Below are 27,347 nucleotides of genomic sequence, written 5' to 3'. Positions count from 1 at the left end.
CTTGAGGGGTTACTTAATCACAGCAGTTTAATGGATGGCACTGAGTAGTTTGTCCCAGTACAGTTGAGAACTGTCCTTGCTTGAACCTCTCAGTCCAGATGTATTTGTTTTCCTCCAGCTGCGAGCTCATGCAGTGGACCTGAATGGGAACCAGGTAGAAAACCCTATTGACATTGTGATCAATGTGATCGACATGAACGACAACAGGCCCGAGTTCACTCATCAGATCTGGAACGGCACTGTTCCAGAGGGTTCCAAGCCAGGTAATATATCACATAAAGCCCAGCACAGCACCGTATGAGCAAACAACTGGCTGTAGTCTGAGCCTCTTCCTCCTCATGCTGCCATAGCATTAGCAGATCAAATAGCATTGATGGTATCCCGGGGGTGGCCTTTTTGTTTACTTTGCTTCAGCTATATTAGAGCAGTCTGTGGTCTTTTAAGAATACAAGAAAGAACACTGTATATATTACAAAGGTAAAGTATAAATCTAGTTGTGTTCCAATAGCGCCAATCATTCAACTTTTAATATTTTAATTGCCAGTGAAAAAAGAAAGAAGCTCAGAGATTTAAAAGGAAAATATTTCCATCTTGCCTGTCTTTCTGTCTTATAGGATCATATGTTATGACAGTAACGGCTGTTGACAAAGATGATCCCAAAACAGCTAATGGGATGCTGCGTTATAAGATCCTGTCTCAGAATCCAGAGAGTCCATCGTCCAATATGTTCACCATCAACAATAAAACAGGAGGCATCATCACGGTGGCAGCAGGCCTGGACAGAGAGGTGCCTGGCCCTTTTTTCTTTCTTTATGGCCTTTCATTCATCCTCTTAGCTTTTTTTTTTTTTTTAAATTTCATATATCTTTGTGCTTTTGCCATTCTGCTTGTGAATCTTGCCATATTATAAAATTGTTTTATTAGCATTTAAGGGAAACTTTCAATAGCAAGTCTAAGCATATATTAATTTTGCAATACTTTTGCTTGCAACATATCAAATTTCATGTTTATATAAAGGGTTTTTTTTGTTTTTTTTTAAGTATGATGACAAAGCACAGCTTGAGTATTTTTGCCAATATCCAGACTGTCTGTGGACTAATGAACCAAAGTGAATTTTGCTGATTACCAACTAAATAAGAAGTAGAAATGGACTTGGCTCTTTCACACTTATTTACGCTTACAAGGAGGCAGCGTGCATCACTGAGCAGCTAAATGTTTTCCTTTCCTCAATCTCGCCTTTTTTTCTCCAGAGCATAAGTTTTACTTGCATTTTCTTTCTCTCATTTCCCGTGCTGTAAATGCTACCACTCTTTCATTTAATTGGATCGTGTGGCTGTTTGAGGAAATAAATAAAATAATATAGGAACCTGGAGCCAGTTGGTGCAATTCTGTTGAGGGCAATCTGGCTAGGTGACTGCTCAATCACTTCCGCCCTGGGGCTGCAGTTTTATGTCCGCCAGTTGCCACCATGAAAGTAATTTGCCCGACTCTCATTACCCAACAACTGGTCCATCACCTGAGTGGCTTTTAATGTGAAAAGAGTCATTTGTTAGCTTCATGATGGTGTAGATCGCAGAGGTTTAAGTTCCACACATGTACTCACAAACTTGCCAGTACATGTATCCCCCCCCCGCCCCATTGTGAATAAATCAGATTTATAGAAAAAGCCACCATTAGTCATTATAATTAGGAAGCTGGCCAATTCCAATTAGTTTCATTTTAGTTGAAAAAAATGACTACTGTTGCACACTGAGTTACCAGCTTAATGTACCACAATCCAATAAACTAGCAAAGAAATAAAACCTATCTTCATGTAGCTTGTAATGCTAGGTTTTTGCTGACACTGAGAAAGATGATATAAACTTTGGTCATTTTTGAGGCCTTGGTTTTGTATTGAATTGAATTATACAGTTTTAAACAGTGTTTCCTAATTGCTTGTCTTGTCTTTTACATATATGATGGTTGCAGAATTTTATGAAAAAAATGTCGATCTTATTGTTATGCAAAGAATTGTTTTAATCTGGTCATTGTTTCTCTTATCTTCCCTTCCAGAAAGTGCCTCAGTACACACTGATCATCCAGGCCACTGACATAGAGGGCAACCCCATGTATGGCCTCTCCAACACAGCAACTGCTGTCATTAAAATCACTGACATTAATGACAATCCGCCTGAGTTTACTGCTGAGACGGTAAGAAACAAACTCATATCTGAGACGTCACAGCAATTTTAGTGAAAGAAACGCACCACAACCACAAGAGCCCTCATTTCACCCTGATGTGGATACATGCACTCAGCCGTCAGTTCTGCTCACTTACCTAATTCTGCTTATCCAGCATTTCCAAACCCATACAGATACACAAGTAGCCAGCCATGCATAAAGTACTATATCTCACTCTAAATGTTGACACATGCAACTAGAAAGGGATGTTTGCCCAAGTGAAATAGGGACTTACAGTGCTTGCGAATCACTGAAATTTGTAATGCTGCTGTTGTGCTATCGGGGAAGACAGGGAATGAGATGACCATGACGACATGATAAGTTACCTTAGATGTCTATTTACCCAAGATTGGTCCTGCTGTGATGTGTGAGGCAAGGCTTGGTGTATTTTGTGCTGCCACAGCAGTATCACTAGCAGCTTGCTGCTCTATACATTCATGGTTTATTCATGCAGTTTTTCGGCGAGGTGCCTGAAAACCGTGTGAATGTCATTGTGGCCAACCTGACGGTGACTGACAAGGACCAGCCCGACACACCAGCCTGGAATGCTGTCTACAAAATCACTATGGGCGACCCCACCGGCAGGTTCTCTGTGCCCACTGATCCGACTAGTAACGAGGGCCTGGTAACTGTCGTCAAGGTAAGTCCCTCTTTTCAATCTAGTCTCTTTGAGATGCTGAAGGGTTTTGGGGGTGGTTGGCTCAGCACTTATATCTGGAAGTTACAATATTCTGTGTGTATATGTTTATAACATTTAATTAAACTTGATTGAAGTGAAGATATAAATGTCTCCCAGAGAACAAATTAATAATCCAGCTGTCCAGTTCAGTTATGTAATGTGTAGAAGCATTTTGTGCAAGGCAATAAAACTGGTAATGACTTTAGTGTTATAACACCTATGCTACTACCACATTCTCAGCTTGAATTGTGTGTAAATTTATATTATATGATTTAAACTAAGAATTTTAAAATTCAGTACACATTTCACATGAATTTGGTTGGTTGCACAACTTCTACAACTCTTACATTGGCCGCTCATGCTGTGGTGTCCTTCAGATGACCACTAAAGGATACAGTCCCTTTATCTCATCTCTCTGTCTGCATTGAGCTTTCACAGTACTATTGTTCACGATAGATGAAGAAAAAGCTTTCATTCATTGCATTGCTCTTTCACCAGTTTCACAATGCCAGAAATGTAATGTGATTTAATCTATCCTGCTTTTTGATGTGTTATATTTCTTTTCTCTATACGCTCTTTCTTTGTGTTTTCCAGCCTATTGACTATGAAATCAGTCGAACATATGTGCTGACTGTGGAAGCACGGAATGAGGTCCCCCTGGCCAGAGGCATCCACTCTCCTCGTCAGTCTACTGCCACTGTCTCCATCAGAGTGATAGATGTCAATGAGAGTCCCTACTTTGAGCCCAACCCCAAACTCATTAAACTGGAAGAGGGAATTATGCCAGAGTCAACTCTGACTACCTTCACTGCACAAGACCCCGATCGCTTCATGCAGCAAAACATCAGGTGAATTTTAAAGTAAAAAGGATAAAAACAGAAGCTGTCTGGTTGAAACATTACACATCTTGACAGGAATCTAGTCCACTTCAGTTCAGATGTGGATACTTTGAATTCCTCCAGTGTTTAAAGTTACCTTAATTTCAAATAATGCCTGTTCCTCACAAAAACACAGAACCACTTCTTATTTTTGAAACCACATGTTTTTAACACATTTAGCTAAAATTATTTGCAAAAATGGTCAAATGATTGTGTTGCAATACTGAACATAAAGTCCTTTTCAACCAGTGATATGTGATGTGAAGCTGACACTGATTAGAACTAGTTTTAATTTGCTCAGTAAATTGCTAATTATAATGATAATAAATTATTTACTAATTTGCTTCCAGAGTAAAATTCATCAACTCTATAAAAGCAAATCCATGTTCCCAGAGCATGCAGTGGAAACAGAAACTAATGTCCACCCTCTGAGTGTTCTTATTACTGCTGATATAAGTCAAGTTAAGATGACTTCATAGCTGTCACAGCTGTTTGACCGTGGAAGAGTTTATCTGCCTGAAAACAGTCCTTGAAAAATAAACTAGCTTTATAATTCCACAGTAATACAAATTAGTTTGAGCTGCTGACAGGCAGTTTGATCTCCCCTGTGAGGCTGAATAATTATGTAAAATGCATAAAGTGTAAAATATTCAATTTAATTATTTAATGTAAACAAAAGACGTTTTAGAAGAAAGACATGCCAAACTGTTAATGGAGGCTAAATTTAAACTTCCTTGTATAGAAAACAAAAAGAAAACTCGCATAACTCCTGACTGAAAATTTAACTTAAAGTGAGTAATAGGCATTATGAATTATTGTGTAAATCTCTTTTTTTCCCCTTCTCTCCAGATACTCCAAACTCTCAGATCCAGCAAACTGGCTAAGGATTGACCCCAACACCGGTCGAGTTACAACAACTGCCATTCTGGACCGAGAGTCACCTTTTGTGAAGAATAGTTTGTACAATGCAACATTCCTTGCTTCTGACAGTGGTATGTAACCATTCAAGTGATGCTACAGTTGCCAAAAAGTGCCTTGTTAAGCTCTTGTGATACATGGGTTACATGGTCTAGGTGTTTTAGCCAGGCTGTTACACAAGCACTCTATACCAGGCCATTACTGTTGGAGCATTCAGGAGGAGATAATGCAGTCTTTTCAAAAGGAGGCCTAGCAGATGTCTAATGTAGTCTACTTGTCAAAGGTCAATCTTCCAACCAGCATCACTTCAACTACCTCTGTGAGGTTTTTCACCTGAAGCCAGTGCACAAACACACCGTATCCATATCTTTTATAGCCATAATGACATCCTCCATGCTTGAAGGTCAGCCTTGTACCAGGCACTTGGCATGTCTGAAACGGTGACCACCATAGTTGAAGGTTAATATGCCAGCAATTCCACAACCATCCAGCCTGTGGATATATTCACCTCTTTCCTGCACTGGCGGGATTTACCTCTGTTCAAGTTTACCCTGTTCTCCGGAGCATAGCTTAGGCCAATAGGTTTAAAAAGTCTACCAATAAAGAGGTTTCTCAGCATTAATGGGTCAGGATTGGATGACTAGCTCCTTTGAGCGTGGCCTGAATGGCAAAAAAGCCTCTTAGCTGAGTGAATACATAGAGGAGCCTGAGAGGAGTGACAGTGGGCTCTGTATGTCTGCTTTAGTATTCCCATCCTGCGCTCTTCGTCAGGAAGACATTCTTCAGGCACACACACATACCCACACACTACCCAAATGTTCTGATATCGCTCTCGTTCTGTATACCTCCTCGCTGGAGATTAGATTCTCAGATCAGTATGCAGTTTGGATGGGGCTTCTCCCACTAGAGTAAATAGCTGTTTAGAGTGTCTTATTATAGCACGGGACCCAAAGAATACACTTCATGCATTCCTTTTCTCCATCACCTGCATAATGATTACAAAATGAGACCTAGCATTTCTATAGTATTTATTCCTATCCATATGTAAATTCTTCAAAATCCTTTCCTCATAAATATGTATGTGCTAAGATTTTGTGTGTGTCATTTTATGATCCATGTAGGTGTACCTCCAGCAAGTGGCACAGGTACTCTCCAGATCTACCTGCTGGATATCAATGACAATGCTCCCAGGGTATTCCCTCAGGAGGTGGAGATATGTGAGAAGCCAGAGCCAAATGCCATCAACATAACTGCTCTTGATGGAGACTTGAACCCCAACGCGGGTCCGTTTGCATTTGAGTTAGCCCACCGGCCACCTGATGTTCGTAGAAACTGGACCATCACAAGACTCAGTGGTAAGACATACTTTAATAAACCTAGTGTTCTTATAGTGTACATTTAAGAGGAGTTAAATGCACTGAGCCCCATTGGTACTGACTGCTGGAAAGTGAAAGCAGAGATGGAGAGATATACAGTATATCACAGAAGTGAGTACACCCCCTCACATTTTGTAAATATTTAAGTATATCTTTTCATGTGACAACACTGAAGAAATGACACTTGGCTACAATGTAAAGTAGTGAGTCTACAGCTTGTATAACAGTGTAAATGTGCTGTCCCCTCAAAATAACGCAACACACAGCCATTAATGTCTAAACTGCTGGCAACAAAAGTGAGTACACCCCTAAGTGATAATGGCCAAATGGGGCCCAAGTAGCCGTCTTCCCTCCCTGGTGTCATGTGACTCGTTAGTGGTACAAGGTTTCAGGTGTGACGGAGGAGCAGGTGTGTTAAATTTAGTGTTATCACTCTCACTCTCTCATACTAGTCACTGGAAGTTCAACATGGCACCTCATGGCAATGAACTCTCTGAGGATCTGAAAAAACGAATTGTTGCTCTACATAAAGATGGCCTAGGCTATAAGAAGATTGCCAAGACCCTGAAACTGAGCTGCAGCACGGTGGCCAAGACCATACAGCGGTTTAACAGGACAGGTTCCACTCAGAACAGGCCTCGCTGTGGTCGACCAAGGAAGTTGTGTGCCCGTGCTCAGCGTCATATCCAGAGGATGGCTTTGGGAAATAGGCGTATGAGTGCTGCCAGCATTGCTGCAGAGGTTGAAGGGGTGGGGGGTCAGCCTGTCAGTGCTCAGACCATACGCCGCACGCTGCATCAAATTGGTCTGCAAGGTTGTCGTCCCAGAAGGAAGCCTCTTCTAAAGATGATGCACAAGAAAGCCCGCAAACGGTTTGCTGCAGACAAGCAGACTAAGGATATGGATTTCTGGAACCATGTCCTGTGGTCCGATGAGACCAAGATAAACTTATTTGGTTCAGATGGTGTCAAGTGTGTGTGGCGGCAACCAGGTGAAGAGTACAAAGACAAGTGTGTCTTGCCTACAGTCAAGTATGGTGGTGGGAATGTCATGGTCTGGGGCTGCATGAGTGCTGCCGGCACTGGGGAGCTACAGTTCATTGAGGGAACCATGAATGCCAACATGTACTGTGACATACTGAAGCAGAGCATGATTCCTTCCCTTTGGAGACTGGGTCGCAGGGCAGTATTCCAACACGATAACGACCCCAAACACACCTCCAAAATGACCACTGCCTTGTTAAAGAAGCTAAGGGTAAAGGTGATGGACTGGCCAAGCATGTCTCCAGACCTAAACCCTATTGAGCATCTGTGGGGCATCCTGAAACGGAAGGTGGAGGTGCGCAAGGTCTCTAACATCCACCAGCTCCATGACGTCATCATGGAGGAGTGGAAGAGGATTCCAGTGGCAACCTGTGAAGCTCTGGTGAACTCTATGCACAAGAGGCAGTGCTGAAAAATAATGGTGGCCACACAAAATATTGACACTTTGGGCCCCATTTGGCCATTATCACTTAGGGGTGTACTCACTTTTGTTGCCAGCAGTTTAGACATTAATGGCTGTGTGTTGCGTTATTTTGAGGGGACGGCACATTTACACTGTTATACAAGCTGTAGACTCACTACTTTACATTGTAGCCAAGTGTCATTTCTTCAGTGTTGTCACATGAAAAGATATACTTAAATATTTACAAAATGTGAGGGGGTGTACTCACTTCTGTGATATACTGTATATATATGAATATGATTCTTGTCAGCAAGACTTAAAAAATCTTTCTAAATAGCACAATAGAAGGGGTCAGGTAGAGCATCCGTTAATTGTTTATGCACATTTGCAATAAAAAGATGAATAGAGAAACTCATTTGTTGTCTGTTAGCTATTAGAAAGTGTGTTTTTGATATGCAGTGAATATATCTTAACAGCATAATAGCATTTGGATTATTGCTGCTGGGAGTTTAGCCTAAGCTGCATTATCTAAAGGTTTTCAGTAGATTTATAGGCTGCATATCTAAATCCTGACCATGTTTTGGATTAGATATGCTGGATATTGCTGCATATTGGTGGTAATAGAGGTAATCGTACTGTGAACAGTGTCTATACAAACAACTTTTCAGAATCACCTCTGAAATACTTCTCTGATGAAGAAACATGTTATTTTATATTTCATCAATTTATCTTGTATAATCTGTATACTCACTTCTTCATCTGTAGCTCTTCAGGAAAAAAGCCATCATATATTGCTCACTCTTTTGTCTTCTCTCCTCTCAGGTGACTACGCTCAAGTGAGCCTGAAGATTGGTTTCCTTGAAAATGGTATTTATGAGCTCCCTATCATAATCACAGACTCTGGCAACCTGCCCATGTCCAACACCTCCTATCTGAGGATTAAGGTGTGCCAGTGTGACATCAGTGGAGATTGCACTGACCAGCAGCAAGCCTTGGCTGCTGGTCTGGGCACTGGTGCCATCATATCCATCCTCCTCTGCATCATCATCCTCCTCAGTGAGTGTCTCAGTGCCTCTCTCAAACAGCACATTGTACGAACATGCTGGGATTATAAAGACAGCTAAATATTGTCTGAGATACCACTAGATTATTGTAGGATTACCAAAATGATGGCTTTGATCGGGCTTCCATCCAGTCTTTAAAACATTAGATCTGATTACATTCGTACAAAAATATGAGTTATTATGTTTTGAAACACGAGAACTATCCCACTTTCTCTGTCTCAGTTCTTGTGCTGCTGTTTGTCGTGTGGATGAAGCGCCGTGATAAAGAGCGTCAGGCCAAGCAACTCCTCATTGATCCCGAGGATGATGTGAGAGACAACATTCTCAAGTATGATGAGGAAGGTGGAGGAGAAGAAGATCAGGTAAGAATGAGGTGACAGGCGCACAGTGTAGACTTCCTTTCTTCACCAACTTAAACTTTGAGCATTACTCATTTAGACATGAATGTTTACATTAATAGACAATATCTGAAACAAATTGTATTAGAGTTAGAGTTATGGATTATTTTTGGTGCATTTTATCTCGATAGCTCAGTAGTGATTGACAGGAAGGACATCACTGACAACAAACGGAACAGTAAATATTTGATGCACTGGTGTAATCATTTTCAACCTCTGGAATGTTTGGGTGTCATGCTGGTTGTAGTGCATCATGGAGGTGAATTTCTTTGAAAGGGTGACAATGGGTGTGTGTGGTCTTTGTCTGGGAGAAACATTAAGGTCACATCTCTGCAGCCTACTCGGAGTCCCTGTATAACTGAAGCAGCATAATGACAAAGAGGACCACCTAGTCTTTTTGTGCAAGCATACAAACAGTATTGTATACTTACAGAACAAAGCATTCTTTTTAGTGTTAGTCCTGTTCATTATTCTGCTCTGAGATTCACTTCACAGTCATTTCCAATGAAGAGCAAGACAGCTTTCACTGTAAATTATTTTTTTCCCTATAAAGTAGCTGGAGATCAAAACCTCAATCATTAAGGCAAACACAAATTGATCCAACTGGGTCTGGTAATAGCAGAAATGTTTCCTCAACGGAAACTGGTTCCCACTTCAAAGCCTTAACAAACACACACAATACAAATGCAGTGCCACAGGCATCAATAAAGTCACATCTCTGTGTCCCCCTGCACTGATCAGGCGCCCAAAGACACAAATTCAATTGTTTTAATGACCCCTTGTTAGCAGAACGGAATCATTTCAACAAAAAAGGCAGTATTATACCAAATGGGCAGTTTTCTTGCTGCTGGCTGAAGCGTTCCTATGGCCTAGGTAGAGCAGAAATGAGCGGGAGACCCCAGTCTGACCCAGCACAGTGCCAAATTAGCCTTGGAGACTTGTAATTGGTAAGCCGATGTCATTTGGAGACAGACATCTGCTGTGGCACAATAATGAAGCTCTGTCTAAGGTAACAATATGAGCCATTACACATCTGCCTGTGATTAGGCAGGAGGGAGTGCACCCACTTGTGTATTCACATCCCCACTTTTACACACAAAATACACAAGCTTGTGAACCAGAACATGTCAAAAAGAAACTTGCATGATATAACACCTCTCAAAGGCAAAGAAACCGGTGCAGCGATTTATTGAGGGAAAACAAGCTTCCATTTTGAGTGGCGCAGAGAAGGGCAGGGCGCCAGGAGAAAATGGTCTTGTCTGCAGAATCAGGGCAGTCAGTGTTGGGTAAAAAATGGACCTGACTTTCCCAGTGATGTGGACTTTATAATGCCCACCTCTGTTCTCACTATCTCCCGCTGGGGAGGAAATTGAAGTGTCATACCATTGGGCGCTTTCAGAGTATATGATTTTAGTTGCCGCTGCCATTGCCCTGGTTTGTATTAGTTTGTGAAGCACTCATTTCATCAAAGGCAGACAGCTGATCAGACGCCACTCTATGAACATGGAAGAAAATAATGGCAGAAATAAAAGCAAATTGAGATGTTGTTGTGCACAGGAAAATGTAAGGGCGTACTCACACTGGGCACAGTTGCCTTGTGCCGTGCCCGAGCACAATTGTTCCCCCTCCCCACTCTCCAGCTGACCTGTGCTCGCACTGCACTTAAAACAGCGCAGGCTGGAGCACGCTTTAGCACCACGGTGCAACTTTTTATTTTGAAGAGAAACACTCTCGCATAGAATTATTAATATCATTAGCGATCACACTAGTCAAACGGACTGGACTTTGGGGGTCAAGCATGGGCACTGTACAGTTCACCTGATGTGAGTACACCCTAAGACAGAGATGATTATGGACATTAACTGTAGACAGTGTGGCTTTGGTGGCATGCTTTGAATACTGTTAACTGCCTCATGTATTTGTCACCAGAGATGATAAAAATGAAAATCTGTGTGCTCATAAGTATGCTTAGTTTGATGGTCAAAGGTGAACAAGAAAATAATTCTTTAAAATTCTATGGATGTTTACAACAACTGTGTAGGTAATGATTTAACTGTTATTCTCTGTGTTCTCTTTCAAATAACCTGGAGTTTGTGTAAAACCGGTTTGATCATATGGCTGCTCATGTTTCATGCCTTGGATTTATTTTTAGCAATGTTGCTGCTTTCCTAGATCTTAGGAGGCTAATTATACAAGTATGCACAATATTACAATTTCCACTGGGAATGATGGCAAAAACGGCAAATAAACCTTATATTTTAAGGGAGTTTTGGGGCTTAAAACTCCCTGTTGGCATGAAGATAAATGCATTCAGTTCTGTTGCTCGACTGTGTCTCACAACAGAAGTGTACTGTATAAGGCTTAGCAATGTTCAGTGTCCCATGTTTGAATGTGGGTCATGAGTGCTAGGGGCAGCCATTTCACCAGGCCACTGTGTCAATTCCCTGAAGGCAGCTGGTATGTCATTAGACCTTCCTGCTTAGTTCAGCCATTGTACGGCTCTGTTACAGTTCCCATCACCAACTCCAGACCTCTCCAGTGTGTGACCTCAGAAAAGGTCAAACTGGAGTCAGGCCAAAACGTAAAAGATGATGGATGGTCTTATTGAATGATGTGTGATGACCACTGTTCTGCCGCAGCTAACCTCAGGGTTAGTGTCATTATGCATGAAACCAATTTACACATGTAATGCGCTTGTTTAGATTTGCAATGATACTTAATTGTGTGAATTTGAGTAGGTGTTTGTCAAGTGCCTACTTGCTTCATAATTTGTGTATATCTGGGTTGTTTGTGCATCATCACAGGGTTTATATTTATTTCTGTTTATTTTTACATCAGTGTGGCTTTTTTTTTTCTCCTGGGCATGAGCATGCGATCATCTGTGTGTGAAGGTACATGTGCAACTGAGCAAAGACAATTTTGAAGGGGGGATATTAGAGATGGATGGATTACTGAAGATTTTCTAAAGAGGGACAATCCATCATACACGCCTATTAGGCACACACCCTGATTCTCAAATGGCATTTTCTCTATCATATCTGCTGTCATTGTGATACCATCCAGTTGTTCAGCTCAGAGCAGCTCTGCTCTTCACTGCATTCTCTTTCTCTCTCCTAACTCCTTTTCTCTCTCCACATTTTCTCCTCCTCCTTCCCTGCCCATGACTTTGCACAAACCATGAGCCATTCATGTTGCCTTGGTAATGTTAATAGGATTAGCAGTGGCTTATACATATCCACCATCCTGCATCTAGACACTGATTGGAGCAAAATAGCCCCCCTGCACATCATTCCTGCAGCACACCACACAGCTACAAATACATTCCAGCTTATAATGTGGTCCTCAATTTGGACCCCCTCAGTGTTGGCTCTGTTAACATGACAAATTGTCTCTGGGCTTGTGCTGCAAAGACAAGAAGATTAAAGTCATGTTCCCTCTGGTTTCCTCACTGTTTTCAAACTTTACAATCTTCACTTCACTCATTCTTCCTCTGTATCAATCAGTGTACCTGTTTAAATAATCACAGTGTGGTATCTCACGCTGCTTGGCTATTCCCATCTGTCTTTGGTCCCCAAGGATTATGACCTGAGTCAGCTCCAGCAGCCGGACACGATAGAGCCTGATGCCATCAAGCCGGTGGGAATCCGACGTCTAGACGAGAGACCCCTCCACCCTGAGCCACAGTACCCCATGAGGTCAGCAGCACCCCACCCTGGAGACATCGGAGACTTCATCAATGAGGTAAAAATACCAGCCAGCAACTCTGAGATTGTTTTGCTGTATGAAATCAAATTCCACAAAAAGAACTGAAATGAAAGGATCAGTGCTGTCACAAAGCTTGAATTTCATTTTGAGGTTGAATGATTTTCTTATAATAAACTTGTATCTAAATAAACAATTTGGCTCATATGACTCTCTATCAAGGAGTTATGCACTGCCTTGTAGTTGTAGAAAGAAAATCACTTTCAATTGAATCAATTATTATCAGAATTGTTTTCATCTTTTCCCAGCAGGAAGTAGAAACTTTTCTCATCTCACATATATGGGCAAAGACATTTATAAAATCCTAAAGGTACCTGATGCTAACTCACTTAGATATAATTGTTTTTCTCTCCACTTTCCACCAAAGTCGAGTTATAGATGTGTCAGCATAGAAATAGAAGATGAGAGAAGCATTACATTGGCTTTCTATCAGAGTGCACTACAGAGTGCCCCCCTTTGCCTGAGGCCATCATTGACTCCAGCATGAAGGGAGAATGTAAAATGAAAAGAGCAGTCATGTATTTTTCACAAGCTCCAACAGACAAGAGTTTCACAGCATTACAAATGGAGTTCTCTCCTAGTTTTTGGATTGCGCCCATGTTTTTAGATTAGACTGTGCTCTTTCAGCTCTTCTCGCTGACCATCTATCTCTGATTCATTTACCTAGGCACAACTCATTTTCATTCTCAGTGTATCATGAATACACCTAATACACTTGTCGTAACAGCTGATATGGAGTGAAATTTAATTTTATATTGTCCAATAAAGGACAGTTTGACAATGTGCATGGCTGTTCATCAGACTTGTCATTTCAGTGGTCTAACAAGACTTGAGACTTTTGAAGTCTTGAGTATCCTGACCCAGAAAATGGTCGTTGCAACCAGGCAACGTGGATCTGTTTTTCGTCCCAGGTTTGACTGTTGCTAAAGCTCACTCATTGTAGCTCCTGCACTCACATGGAGTTGGAATCTGACCTAAATGATAAAGGCTAGCTGCCAGAGGAACAGGGAGACTGGGGGGGTGGGGGATGGGTCTCATCTCCATCTTGAAATGTGCCCATGCCTTGGGAGCTTGGGGCTCTTAATTAAATTAAAACTGGAAAAAAAACAGATTAATGCATGCATTTGGACAAACTAAGGTCTATTAGTCCTGGTCTCTTCTCACAGAGGGGGGTAACATTAAACACATTAGTAGGCAGTCGGTAAGCGTCTGTCAGGGCTCGTCTTCCCGGTGTATCCTACACCATTGGCACTAGTAGGACCCTGTTGGCACCTTTTCGGCCAAGATAGACACCGCTGATTGACTGTTCACAAGAAGAGAAATGTTTAGGAAAGCCCCTTCAGTCTGTTGCTGTAGTATCCATGATTTCACCCATTTAGCACAGTTTCTCCTTGTTTTTTTCCTCTACAAATTACTTTCTTCTACCACACCCAAAAGACCAAGGGCAGAGCACGGCAGTGCAATTTGTTGCTACTTATCGGACATACGCCCAGTTAGAATCAGCAGTTGTGTTAAATGAGAGCTGCTTTGTTTACAGCTTGTATTTCCACTGTGTCTAGGTCATCTTCTTTCCCTTTCTGATTGGTGAATGCAGATACCACCCAGATAAAGATGATGTGAGGCGACACAACAGTTGGCCTACATCGCTGCTCGTTTGTTCACATTGGCTTGGTGTGTCTTTTCCCATAGACAAACAAAGCTAGAGTGACTGCCTTCACTGTTTTGCATAGTGCCTTGTTTCAGCCTTGGCAAGTTTGTCTGTGAACAGAAATATCAGTGAGTTTGATAACGTGTCTCGTAGAGTGACTCCAAACAGCGAGGACAGTTCATTTCACAAAAAGATGTAATCATCAACCGGCGCAATGGCTGACTCAGTTATAATGAGGCTGAATTCTGTGATGGACTAACCTTATGAAACTGCCAGTGGGGTTTTGGTTGTAGATGGAGGGGAGCTATAACCAGCTGAGCAATTATGGTTGTAATTGTAATGAAAGATCCATCTGTCATATTCCAACCAAATTATCAGCACCACAGCCCTGAGCAAATACTTGACGAAAGCTAACAAGTGGAAAATAATCACTAAGTGCCCAAGCACTTTAATTCAATCCATCGTTTTATTTGAGAGCATTTCAGCGCTATAATGGCAGCATAGAGGAAACTATAAATCTTTGACAAGTTCCCAGTGAGGTCTTGTTTCTCTTGTGCTATTGTTACTCCACTTCTTTTAATTCATTTATTATTTGTTGGGTGTCCTCAGTTGGTGCAATAAAAGAGAGAAATCAGGCTTGGATCCAAAGTGGTTCATGGCCAAAGCACATCTCAACTCCTAGATTAGCAATCCATCAAGTCCCAACAGTCCCATTGTGGAACGAGGTTGGAAATCAATAACAATCCATAAGGACCTCTTCTGATGCTATGAGGATTTCTGGGAATGTCAAGCACAATCTTCAAAATAGAACCTCCCCCACCACCACCAGCGCCATGTTGTCCCACGATAACACAGACATGCACATGTGGCAAACACACACACACTCCTCTCATCTCTGGCTCAGTTTAGTCTTGTACTTATTGCTACTGATTAGACAGGAGTCTGATATATATGAAATATAGATATTGCTATCTAGATTACAGATGACAAAGTATCAGAGCTGAAGTTGTACTGCCTCTGCAAGGCTCTTTAAGATAGAAGAGGCCTTGCACAGGGGTTAGTGGGGGAAGGAGAGGTGGTTCAAGTAATCTAATGCTGCAGGTCATGCTCAATTTCTAAAACACAGAAAAAACCCACAGGAACACTGGAGCCTGATTAATTCGGATAAGTATCTGATTTCCTGAACAAGCAGTGGGAGAACCACAGACTGATGTTAGGATATGCAGCAATAGTGAAGCAATAATGGCTCACTCCTTGTCATAGACAGTGTTGCTGTTCAAACTTAGCTTAATTGTCTTATCTAACAGTGGCTTTATTTCTTTCTGTACAGGGACTCAAGGCAGCAGACAACGACCCCACTGCTCCTCCCTATGACTCCCTGCTAGTGTTTGACTACGAGGGCAGCGGCTCCACAGCTGGCTCCCTAAGCTCTCTCAACTCCTCCAGCAGCGGGGGTGACCAGGATTACGATTACCTCAACGACTGGGGCCCTCGCTTTAGAAAACTGGCAGACATGTACGGTGGAAGTGACGACTAGGACATACAGCCACTTCCTGAAGGATGAACAGATAAAAAAAAAAAACACCAGAAGAAGAAAAGGAAAGAGCTCCTGTTGATGGACATGGACCGCTTCTGATATTCCCTGAGAGAGTGACCAGAAGAAACGAAACAAAAAATAAACATTGATTCAGAATAAAAAAAATAAAAAAACAACCAACCTAGGCTTATTGTTGTAGTCTACGCATACATATGCTTGTTGAAAGCTTAGGCATAGGCTGTGGTCCAGACATGGAGGATGTGGACTGTCACCAGTCAGATTGTTGGTATTAAATGCGCTCAGTTACACTTGAATTTCACAGTACAGAAGCACTGGGATATAATGTGCCTTTTTGTACTTTTGTTTGGGAGGAGGGGTGGGGGGGGTGTCTAAATGATTAGTTTTATGTTAAAGGCTTTAATGGTACTGACTTTTGGAGTGATTTCAAACAAAGTATGTTGCACTCTGGTATGCTTCTACATGCTTTTTTCTCCTTTTTGTTACACAATGTTCCTGTTTGAAGGTTATTTAAATACAAGTCAAAGAAAATGAAGGATCCTCTGTTAGCATGGATGGAAAGAAACTCAACTAAGAGCAGCACTGTACAGTAGACTTCTACACTTTTTTCACTGAAAGTTAAAATTATGCAGCTGGTTGCAAATAAAGGGAGTTACGAATCATACTTTTGTAGCAATTTCTTTTTCCCTTTTTTTCCCCCTGAAGTGCAGTAGTATTTTACAGAAACATCAGAAAACTGTTTTGGTCTAATATATGTACACTTCATTTGCCTTAGTCATCATCTGATATTTTCAAGTTTTACTTCACTGTAAAAAGATGTGTGTACAGGTTTTTTCCTTTCTTTTCTTTTTTGTTTGTTTGATGTAGTATATGAAGAAGTGCAAAAAGTTCCAAACTTGTAAATGTATAATTTGGACTACAAATTAAAAGTTTTTTGCATGTTTTTATCTTTTCATGACAACAAAAATGAGAAATGTTGTTTCCCAAATTTATTTACAAAGTGAAAAAAATAAAAATCTGGGTGACATTAAATGTTTAGAAGTTAAGATTTTTTTTTAATAAAACATAAAAAAAAAAAAAGCTAAAAATTAAAAGTAGTGATCTTGTCAGCACAACTGTTGAATTTGTACCAAAAAGGGGAGGGAGTGACATGCTAGGCACTAATGAAGGAATCAGCTTTAAGACTGGAAGCGGTTTTGAACTAAAGCCTTGTGGATAACCATGTGTACTGGAAAACAAATTATACATCTCTGACCCCAACCATCCAAATAAAATGCTAATTTTGGAGCTAAAAATGCTTCGTTATTTGTTGTTACTGAAACTCAGCATTGTTGCAGAGGCTTAATTAGACTGAATTGTGCAATCTGTCTCAAAAGACAATAGCTTTCTACCTATTACCAGAAAGGAGAATAAATCATTTATGCCCTTATTTATTTGTTGTTTGCACACACTGAATAAATGCAGAATGCTTTAGGCCCATACAAGTCCATAGATGATAAGTTGTGTAACTTGGCAGGCTGAGAAGGAAACAATACATTCATTCTGTAACATTATCTGTGTGTCCCTAAGCTAAGTCAAGTTCAAAGACTCTTGGAAATCCATCCGGCACCTGTCTGGTATTGTAAAGTACTAGAGGTCAGGTTGGACTTGACCTCAAAATGAAGAACACCCCCCAAAACTGCCTATAGGGACACTGCATGGACTCCAGGGATATGCAGAAGGATAAAGATGAAAATGTGTAAGTCTGTGTGTGTATGCGGTAATGGTAGCAATCTGTTCAGCCATCATATGCACGGTGCCTTTGGGTGATGAAAGTCACAGAATGTCAGCCGTTTAGCTTTCACCTGCCCTTCCTTTCCCCTGCTTCTCTGTTATTATGGGACTTGTAATTCACAGAGTCACCACTTGCACCCAGGTCAATGAATATGGGTGTTGTTTAATCCAATCAAATTAGACAGGAGCAAGTTTGGTTTTGTAGTCCTCGCACAAAATGTGATGAATATCTATTAGAGAATAATCAGTGAACCGTACTTTCCTTTTGTTTTTCAGCTGGTGTAATCAGTGTAGCTGCTTTGTGTTAATCACGTTCACATCCTGTACCTCTGAAGAACACCAAAAGGTTTTTCATACATTCTTACAAAGTTGTTTTCAAATAACCTTGTCTGGTGGTAATCACTTGTTTCAGAGTATGTATAGCTATACACTCCATTTGCCAGAAGCAACACAGAATTTTAAAGTGCCCAGTGGGATGAAATGTTAAACAGCAGAGTGTCTGACCTCAAGGTGTTGTTTGAACAGCATCTGAATCATACTTGTTTTGCCAAATCACTTCCTTTAACTTTGAGATTTTCAAACTAGACAGCTGGTGATAATGTACAGCATGTCCTTTTGTTTCTGCTTTGCTAATGGTAGGGTTACACCTCTTAAACCTTTGCCTAATGTGTTTCCCTGCTTTGCTTTTGTCCAACTACAGATGTGGTGAGTCACTCACTGTTTCAAATGGGCTATCAAATTCTTTATATGGCTTTGATGTGTCCAAAGTAAATAAAATGTGAAGATAAGCAGGATATTCTCTCAGAGGGTGGTTTACACAATTAAGGGAATAGTTTTGACATTTTGCTTATTTGCGTTCTGACAGTGAGTTAGACTGGATGATTGATGTTACTGTTATACATATCTCTGTCATACCTCTGTCTGAAGATAAAGAAAAAATCCACCTACTGCTTACAAATTCATGTTTGTTTGAGTCCTGCAAAATCAAAAGTGTAGACAAATTACTGCTTTATGCTGAATTATGGTGCCATGTTATGGTGGCTATAGAACAGATTTATCACTTTTACACTTCAGTTGTTCGTGGATAAAACACAATAAAACATGGATTTTGTAATGGAACAAGGCTGTTAGTCCTTCTGCAAAGCTAATAATAACAGACTATTAGCTGTAGGCTGTAGCCATATATGTGAATGAATGAATGAAATTTAAGGTATAGATGTTGAGTACAGTATAAATATTCTCATCTAACTCTCTGTCAAAAGGCAAATTATTGATTTCCCAAGATGCAAAAAATGTCAAAACACTTCTTGAAATTATACACAAAAGCGACTACAATAGCTTCATAGCTGCAACACAAGCTACAATGTACACTTTTCCAGATCTTAGCGCTGCCGCTTCCCCAGCTTTAACTGCAGCCTTTCCCACTGCGCCATCTCGATGTTCAGATTTCTCCAGCAGGTTCATATCCACCAAGCAGTCAAGTTCTATTTCATTTTTAACCCCCAGCATTGTGGGGAAAAAAGAATTGATATTCTACCACTGTACTTCAATTTCACAACATAGATTATCCCCAAATGGCACTCTAAGAAAGCCCAGGACATAAGGGCAGCCAGTCCACTGTCCACAACATATAGTTCTGTACCATTTATAGACATGTAGCATTAGAGACTGTTAAACATTACAATTAAAAGGGAGGGTGTTATAATATACTATTACACAGGAAATTAATTAAAGAACAACATATTTTGATCATAATCAGTGAATTGACTGACTGAGCAGTAATTGGAACGACTATTGTGTGAAAAGCATATTTTCATCATTTACTTGCCATATGGTCCAGCAAGGATGGGTGAAATAATTGCTCAAAACAGTATCTCATTTGTACATTTTAGTTAGCTGACTGTTGGATAAAAATAGTAATGCATGGGAATTTGCAAAGCTAATTAAGTTGGATGGGAATAAAACTGGTCCCATTTGCCAGTCTATGTGAATGTCTTTGACATAGAAAATGCACATAAAAAAAGCAAACACCTCAGGAATACAAAAAGATAAATAAAAAGTGCTGTCATTTGCTGGCTAGCATTGCAGTCTGTGTTGTTGACTGAAATCTGGCTCTAACGTGCACATTGCATCCCAGTGACTCTATGTCATTTCCCATTCGATTCTACAATATGTGCTAGGCAGATTATTGTCTTAGTTTATTCGAAATAATAACTCCAAATATGAGGAGGAACTCAACTTATAACCCCCTGAGTACTCCCAAGATGTCCTCTTTGGAAAATGGCTGCAGATTGCTGTTATTACAAGCACTCCAGGGCCCCTTTTATTGACTGTGAAACAATGCTTTCACCAACACCCCCTCACCATTGCAGATTTACAAGACAGCCATCCTCAATACCTTCAGTGTGTTTGTGAGGATGGCTGAGCAAGTGTCACTGAGCCACCCAGCCTCCTTTGGGGGGGGACTGTCAGTAAACATGTAGAATACAGACTAGAATCCAATGCAAACCAGCCTCTAAGTTATGCTGTTCCTGACCTTTGGTGGACTTTGGGAAAATGGATGCTACCCAGGCCATCGATATAAATTTCTGGTTCACAGCAGAAAGAGCATATTACTTATAGTTTCCCAGCTCCTGCATGCTACCTTTGGAATGAATAAGTAAGTAGGCTGGATGACAGAGCGTGCACACACAGGGCACATACAGTCTTTAATGTATTTGTGTATAGACCTAGTCACTTGTGTAGAATCTGTCACTTTCATTTCTACTCTGTTGCCCTCTAAGTGTAATTTTAGATAAATTTGTTTGGATTGCTTCATCCACAGAGAGTGGATGGAACCTGCTCTTGAGTCCCATGTTTTTGCGATTACACCAACATCCAGCCTTGATCTACAGCTCCCTGTGTTCTCACTGACTGCAGGCAGATATCTCTGGAACGGCTTACCCTCTGTTTCAGCAGATATTGTTCTGCCTCTGTTCGCAATGCTGATTTATCAGCTCTCATTTATCAGGCCCCATCCTGCCATTATTCTCAGTCCCCACATAGCTGTGACACCGTGGTCACAGATCACAGGCAGAAGGGGCAGGATGAAAATGATGAACACCTTTTTTTTTGTAAGACGCATATTGACTTAACATGAGATCTTCAGCTCATACATGAACATTCAATGTCACTTTCCGCTGTTTGCGAATGCAGGGGAGGCACTTCTCATCTCACTGTGCTTCCCTTGCACGAATGGTTGATGTGCTCCGACAGGACATGTAATCAAAAACCATTCGCACACATTTACAGGCATCCGCTCTTTTTCCTCTTTCTCTCACAAACACACTTGAATGCACTTGTTTTCTTTATCCAAACCTGAAAATGGCAAACACTATTAGATTAAAGAATTGTTCTCTAGAGACGTACCTTTTAGTTTTTTACATTTTTGATTGTCCTGTGAAATAAAATATTCAAAAATGGAGTGAGGAAAAAAGAACTACAAAGAAAAAGAGGGGAAACAATGACTCCCTCGAGAGCCTTTGGATTTATTCATGCTTTTAAACACTTGACATTCCATCACCCTCTTGTCATTAAGGCTTTATGTCCCTTGGCTGCATCCACACAATAACAGGATAATTTCTTCCAGTGAGAACGAATATGTTATTGCTGTCTTGCCGCTGAGTAGTGAGCGACTTCCATGAGCAGTGGCTAATAACTGTGCTGAAGGCTAGACGCCTTGAGATCGATGTGCTGCAGATTGCACAATGGGGTCGTTACATTATTGTCTATATGGAGGTGAAAAGAGGCCAAACAGGGTGAGGCCAGACTTTCCTGTCTACTGACTCTATTGTGGTCACCCATTCGCATGGATACCCGGGGGCCGGAGTGACAAGCCACCAATCGGACAGGAACAAAACTCCAAAGCACAGTCAGTCTATAGAACATCAGCCTCCATTTACACGTTGTCAAGGAATGCTAGATAATGATACGAGAGCACAGACGGATTGAAGTATGTTTTAATCAGCATATTATTTGCTTGACATCTGTAAAATGTCAGTTATTACATGAATTACAGCTCATTACTGTAACAGAGCAATGAATCACTAACTCTGAATGTATGTCAAACTTATCCACTGTGACTGGATAACTAGTGATAAACAGTGATTTTAGGCTCCTACTTTTTACACTTTACATTAAATGGAAAACAGTTAAATAGTGAACTTGTATTTCATTCTAATACGATGTCGCCCCAGCTACTCTTAAAAGCTATAAAACAGATCTACACAGCGGCTGGATGATGTTAAATGAGTTTTCACCCTATTCTGACTAATCTTTCTTTAGGCCACAGTTTTTACAAATGCTTTCTTCTCTTGATTTGACCCTTTACCCTCAATTCTACGTGGAGAGGAGCTTCAAAAGCAGGGTGGATTATACTGGGAACATCTTCACTCTGTGTCACAGGAAGTTTTTACAAGCTGTGTCCTTTAGAAGTCCAACGTCCAAGCATAGATTTTACTCAGGGGAGATTTCAGAAGTGTCACATTGGGCCTTATTGCTAACCGTCCTTAGCTAATTTCCATGAAACATTCAGTTACTGCTGCACCAGATTGAATCTTATGTTGTTATAATGTCTGTTCTTTATTGAGCTAAATGAATTTTTAGGTTGTGTCCTTTCTATTTTACTACAGCTATATCAACACCTTAATAATTCTTATACTGGCAGAAATATAAAAACAGAAAAACTGTGGCAGCCTTACATTTTGAATACTTCTAAATATTTCTTATTCTGCCTTTATTTTGTTGTGCAAGTATTTTTAGCAAAGAAGTGAGAGGACTGTCTCACTTGGGTTGTTTATAGCATGGAAGATGTATTATTGGCAAACAAACACAGAGACAGGCTGGATGTTGCCCAGTCCCACACTATAGGGTGGGTGCTCAGGGTGTTGCAGTAGCTGAAATTATTACAGAATTTCACATTTCCCCAATTTCCTTTACAGAAAAACCTTTATCTTCTGTTAGGTTATCTATATTTACAGTATTCTCTTCTTTATCTTCACATCTGTAAGGGAACAGTGCCGCCAGCTATACCAGGTTGTATCTTAAAGCCCCAACATACACACACACAAGCTATAATATACTATTCATAGATTGTTTGTTTACTCCTGCATTATAGAGACTATTTCCACAGCAAAAGAAAAGCAGTGTAACTAAAGGACAGATGAAGACTGCAGTGCCAAAGCTTAAAACCCCATAAACGATTCAGTTTATAAACAAACTGAAAAGCATGCTTGCCAAGATGGATAGATCATCCTCACGGCTTTACTGTATATCCCTAAACACAGGACTCAGAACTCCGAAACCACTTTATTATCAGTATGTAGAACACTCTGGAAGTGGTTTCGGTCAGGTGCACAAACAATAACACCTCGCAAGACAAAGAAACAACAACGCTCACCTGCCTTTTCATATTGCTCCTTAAATATTGCTGTTTCTGGCAGCAGTGTACAATGCAAAGTAGCCAAGAAGTACAAACATGCAGTGGATAAGTACTGTACAGCACAACGCTGCACATTATGCAGCAGCAAATTATGCAGCAAACTTTATTAATCTGATAATTAGTTTAGTTCCCTGCCTCAGAAAGTCATTATATTTGTGACATCACTTACATATTGTTACATGACCTCATGAATCCCTTTACATCCACAATTCCTTGTTCAATTAGAGAACTAATACTGTCAGAATAACACAGATTCATTCTAATTAAGTGTAAAATATAGCAGAAACAATACCTTACATTAATACAGGACATAACAATTTCAGCTCATTATCCCTATTTATTGAACCCACATCCAAGTTGGTCACTACAACTCATGTTTATTGATTTCCCTCATTTCAGTATGGACTAGAAATTCACAGCAGCTGATAATGTTTATGTATATTGTTGTGTGTCTGCATGAAGCTCCACAGCCGGATGCTTTTTAGCTTCAGACATGCTTTACAACCTCGGTGAAAATACATGAATAATGACACATCCATGGGCTGAGACGTTAATTGCATATGAGGCCAAGATCGATAATTAATTTAATATAACACACCACAGTTTGAGATCTGTTACTGCCCATTAGTGTCTTAAATAGGAACCATAGAGATGTCATTAAGACACATTAGTCATGAAACGACTGTGTAAGCCAATAATTCCTTGGTTATGTTGGCTGGGAGAGAGTCATTAAACATTCATATGCAAAATAACCTTTCAAAAGAATTTTAACAACATTATTATATAGTGAAGAATCCAAATTTGACATAATAAGGAGTCAAGCTGAATGAAACGATTTTGAAGTGTGAGTCAGAGGCGGAGAATATTGCCACCCTGTCACGGAACAGCACTGCACAATAATGTGGCAGCATGACCTTGTAATCCCGGTGTCTCAATGCGTGCTCCGGCACCATTAATGGCACGGTACTGTGATCAATCACACCTTATAATAAGAAAAGGGTGATGCTTTTCTCAGTCTTTCACCTGATTCCTTTTTTTTTTTTTACCCATTTAGTTCTTTCTGTCTGCTTTCTGGTTTAATAGCTTCATTGTACTGCAGTGGGTCTGACTTGACATTTCTTACTCCACATTTTTTTATGAAGATGCTGGTGTCATTTTGAAACCCAGAGCAATCGGTCATAGTGTGACTCTTCAGATATACAGTATGTTTAATGGCTTCCAGTAGCAGCTAACTTAAAGACAACTTGGAAGGAAAGATGATACTCAACAAATCTGGTAGGCTAACATGGATATGCAGGGAGAAATTAAAAGAAATTGTGTCCAAATGTTTTGTACAACATCGAAATGCCCTTCTAATGTATCTGTACGGTGTGTGTTGTGTTCAGCTGCAGATAACAAAATCCTCAGTTGGGTAAATATAAAACTTCTTTAGAGCAAAGTAATTTCTTTAAAGAGATAGATATATTTTGTGTATTTTACAGAACAAGAGCGACAGACAAATGGAGTAGTTTATCCATATAATCATATAATTTCATTTGACAAACTCTCCACCAGATCTAAAATGACTCACTGTACACACCACAAATAATTGAACGCGCACAGTGAAATTCTTTTAAGTAAGTGCTAGAATGCATGGATGAGCCTGATTACAAAGAAAGCGCCAACAAAGGGCATGAATATTTCTCTTTATATATTTATTTGCTTGCTTGCTTGTTTACATGTGTATTTAATAGATCACCGCTGCTTTTTGTCCTGGCACACAGCAACCGACAGCAATTGTAATACCCACAGGTGGCGAGCACGTGCTGGACTGTTGGACACAACCTTATAAAGGACAACATTTATATTTACACACTGGAAATGACCCCACATGAATATCAGATATTGCATTTACTTCATGTTGTTATCACTGTCACTGCTATAGTTTACATCACACCACTGTTTCTAAAAACCTGTGACACACTATCATAAACAGAAAAGTACATAATGTCTTTATTTGTGATTGCAGCATTAAAAGAAATACTTGGTAAAATGCATTTCCATTTAGTCCACTCCTGAACGTCTCAACGCTGTCTGCACGCTTTATACTTATGTTTCATTTAAACATGACTCACTGTCTGGTGAAGTAAACTGCTTTTTTTTTAACTGAGCAATATACAGTGGATATATATATATATATATATATATATATATAGTGAGAGAGACAGAGAAATAAAGCTCAACTGCTACCAAATTTAGCCACTTAGCTCATGTTAGCTAGAGCAACAACAACATCGAAGCCATTTGAGCCAACTGGAGCTGCCGCAGTGACAACCCCAGCACCACTATCATGAAGAGTGACATGATGAAAGAAAATGCGTTTTGAAATAAAACAGTCATTGTTGAAAATGCCATTATGAAACACAAACTGACTCTTGAAATAAAGGTTTCTATAATGATAATGAAGTAGCATCCGTTATGAGTTGATTATTGGTTCAGTTATGTATTTTACTCAGTTTATTTCATGCTAATTAATATTTGTTTAGTACTGAATACTTTGAGGCACAATAAAAAGAATGAATGGACACCAAGCACCGGAGGTAGTCTGTTATCTAAATGGTGTAATTGATGTGAAAATATGACTGGCTACATTCCACCAGTAACCCTACAGTGTTTGGCAGGAAAAAGCCATTGTCTTCTGAGCACTTGACTTGAATCATCCTCTGAGGATTGATCATCCAACATGCGAAGGAAATAAGAGGACTGGAGGCCCTCAAGCAGAGGCACTCTTCTCTTTTTGCCAATACCAACACACTGCATCTCTCAGCACCGGGGGACAGCATTAAGGTGGATGTGTGTCTTTGTGTTTCAGAAACTGTGATGGCTGGCGGGTTTTACAGAGACTGATTGGTGAAGAGAGAGGAACCTTTGGATGTGTGTGGGTAGGATACAGTAGGAAAAAGCAATGGGAGCTTCTTTTACTTAAGAGGACACCCACATACTCCGGTGGGAGATGTTCCGATTGAGCTGCCTTTAAAGCAGGAGGCAGTGTGAGGAAGAAGAAGAAGAAGCAGAAGAAGAAGAAGAAAAAGGGAAAATGTAAGCTATTTGCCCACTCTACACAGGACAACCTGGGATACTGGGTGTTAAAGAATCTGCTCACATCCTGCTTAGCTTCTTCAAAATGACCAAATTCAGACAACACCATATAACACAAGGGAATAAGCTGTTCCAGGGCCCTGCAGGCAAATTAGTGGGACACTTGTACCTGTGTACTGTAGCAATGCTTTCTGGGATACTGCTCATAATTCAGAGTGCAGGGAAACAGATGAAAGGCATTAACAATTTGTGACTTTGGTACGAATGGCAATTTTCACACTTTTACAATGCCAAATTGCTTCAGGGTATGATATTATAATCAGTGGCAATCGGTACACAATATTTCTATCATCATAAAGTTCACAAGATTTAATACTGTAGAAGTTTTAACACCTGGTGAAACATTTACTACATATATGGCTAGTTTTCAGTGTAAAAACAAAACCTAAAGCTCAAGATGTGGTAGGATATGTTGTAGAGAAGGTCATCCTGGCTTCATGGAGGTATTAATTTTGCAGGTCTTGCTAATCCCATATGTTTTTCTACAGGTGAGCTGAGAGGTGAGGAGGCACTGACCCACTTCAGTAATGAGGAACAATGAGATCCATGTGAAAGCAAGCAAGAGTTGGAAAATCCCTAGTGCGCAGTCTATATTTTATTCATATGGAGTTTAATACTCAGCTGAATTTGGGAAAAAGACAATGATTAATATAAATATCTTGACAACTGAAGTGTCTCTAAAACGGTCGGCCAATTTGTGCTCTTTTGAAACACTTCTATAGAAAATACCAAAAGCCAGGTGATTAGTCAGGGCCCACTGCAGCAGGGAAACAAATAAGTAATGCTTTCTACATCTCATTCCCCTAGTGAGCCCCCATCCCCCACCACACCCACACACCCCTGTGTCCCACCCAAGAAGTGATACCGGCGATTAGAGTGCCATTAGTTTAGTGCAGGGAAGGCTCAGCTCTGGACTGCACCAGATTTATGACGGCGGGGGTCCCATGCACCAGTGACCCCTCTTCAGGCTGGCCCTTTGTAATGTTCTGCCATAGATACAGTTAATGGATGCA

The 27,347-nt window shown here is 40.4% G+C and overlaps 1 protein-coding gene across 1 annotated transcript in view; it reads left to right on the top strand.

Annotated features, from left to right (window-relative positions):
• Positions 1 to 16,606, top strand: part of cdh2 (cadherin 2, type 1, N-cadherin (neuronal)) — a 66,225-nt gene extending 49,619 nt beyond the window's left edge. The window contains exons 6-16 of the mRNA XM_020595686.1: positions 119 to 263; positions 615 to 787; positions 2,053 to 2,190; positions 2,675 to 2,860; positions 3,494 to 3,747; positions 4,627 to 4,769; positions 5,817 to 6,050; positions 8,340 to 8,573; positions 8,804 to 8,943; positions 12,556 to 12,720; positions 15,720 to 16,606. Coding sequence (XP_020451342.1) covers positions 119 to 263; positions 615 to 787; positions 2,053 to 2,190; positions 2,675 to 2,860; positions 3,494 to 3,747; positions 4,627 to 4,769; positions 5,817 to 6,050; positions 8,340 to 8,573; positions 8,804 to 8,943; positions 12,556 to 12,720; positions 15,720 to 15,926 — 2,019 coding nt within the window. The 3' untranslated portion in view covers positions 15,927 to 16,606. The remainder of the gene's footprint in view (positions 1 to 118; positions 264 to 614; positions 788 to 2,052; positions 2,191 to 2,674; positions 2,861 to 3,493; positions 3,748 to 4,626; positions 4,770 to 5,816; positions 6,051 to 8,339; positions 8,574 to 8,803; positions 8,944 to 12,555; positions 12,721 to 15,719) is intronic.
• The last annotated feature ends 10,741 nt before the right edge of the window (positions 16,607 to 27,347 follow it).

This window comes from Monopterus albus, unplaced genomic scaffold (genome assembly GCF_001952655.1).
Source record: "Monopterus albus unplaced genomic scaffold, M_albus_1.0 scaffold28.1, whole genome shotgun sequence".
Lineage (NCBI taxonomy): Eukaryota > Metazoa > Chordata > Actinopteri > Synbranchiformes > Synbranchidae > Monopterus > Monopterus albus.
This window is presented reverse-complemented; position numbering and strand designations above follow the sequence as displayed.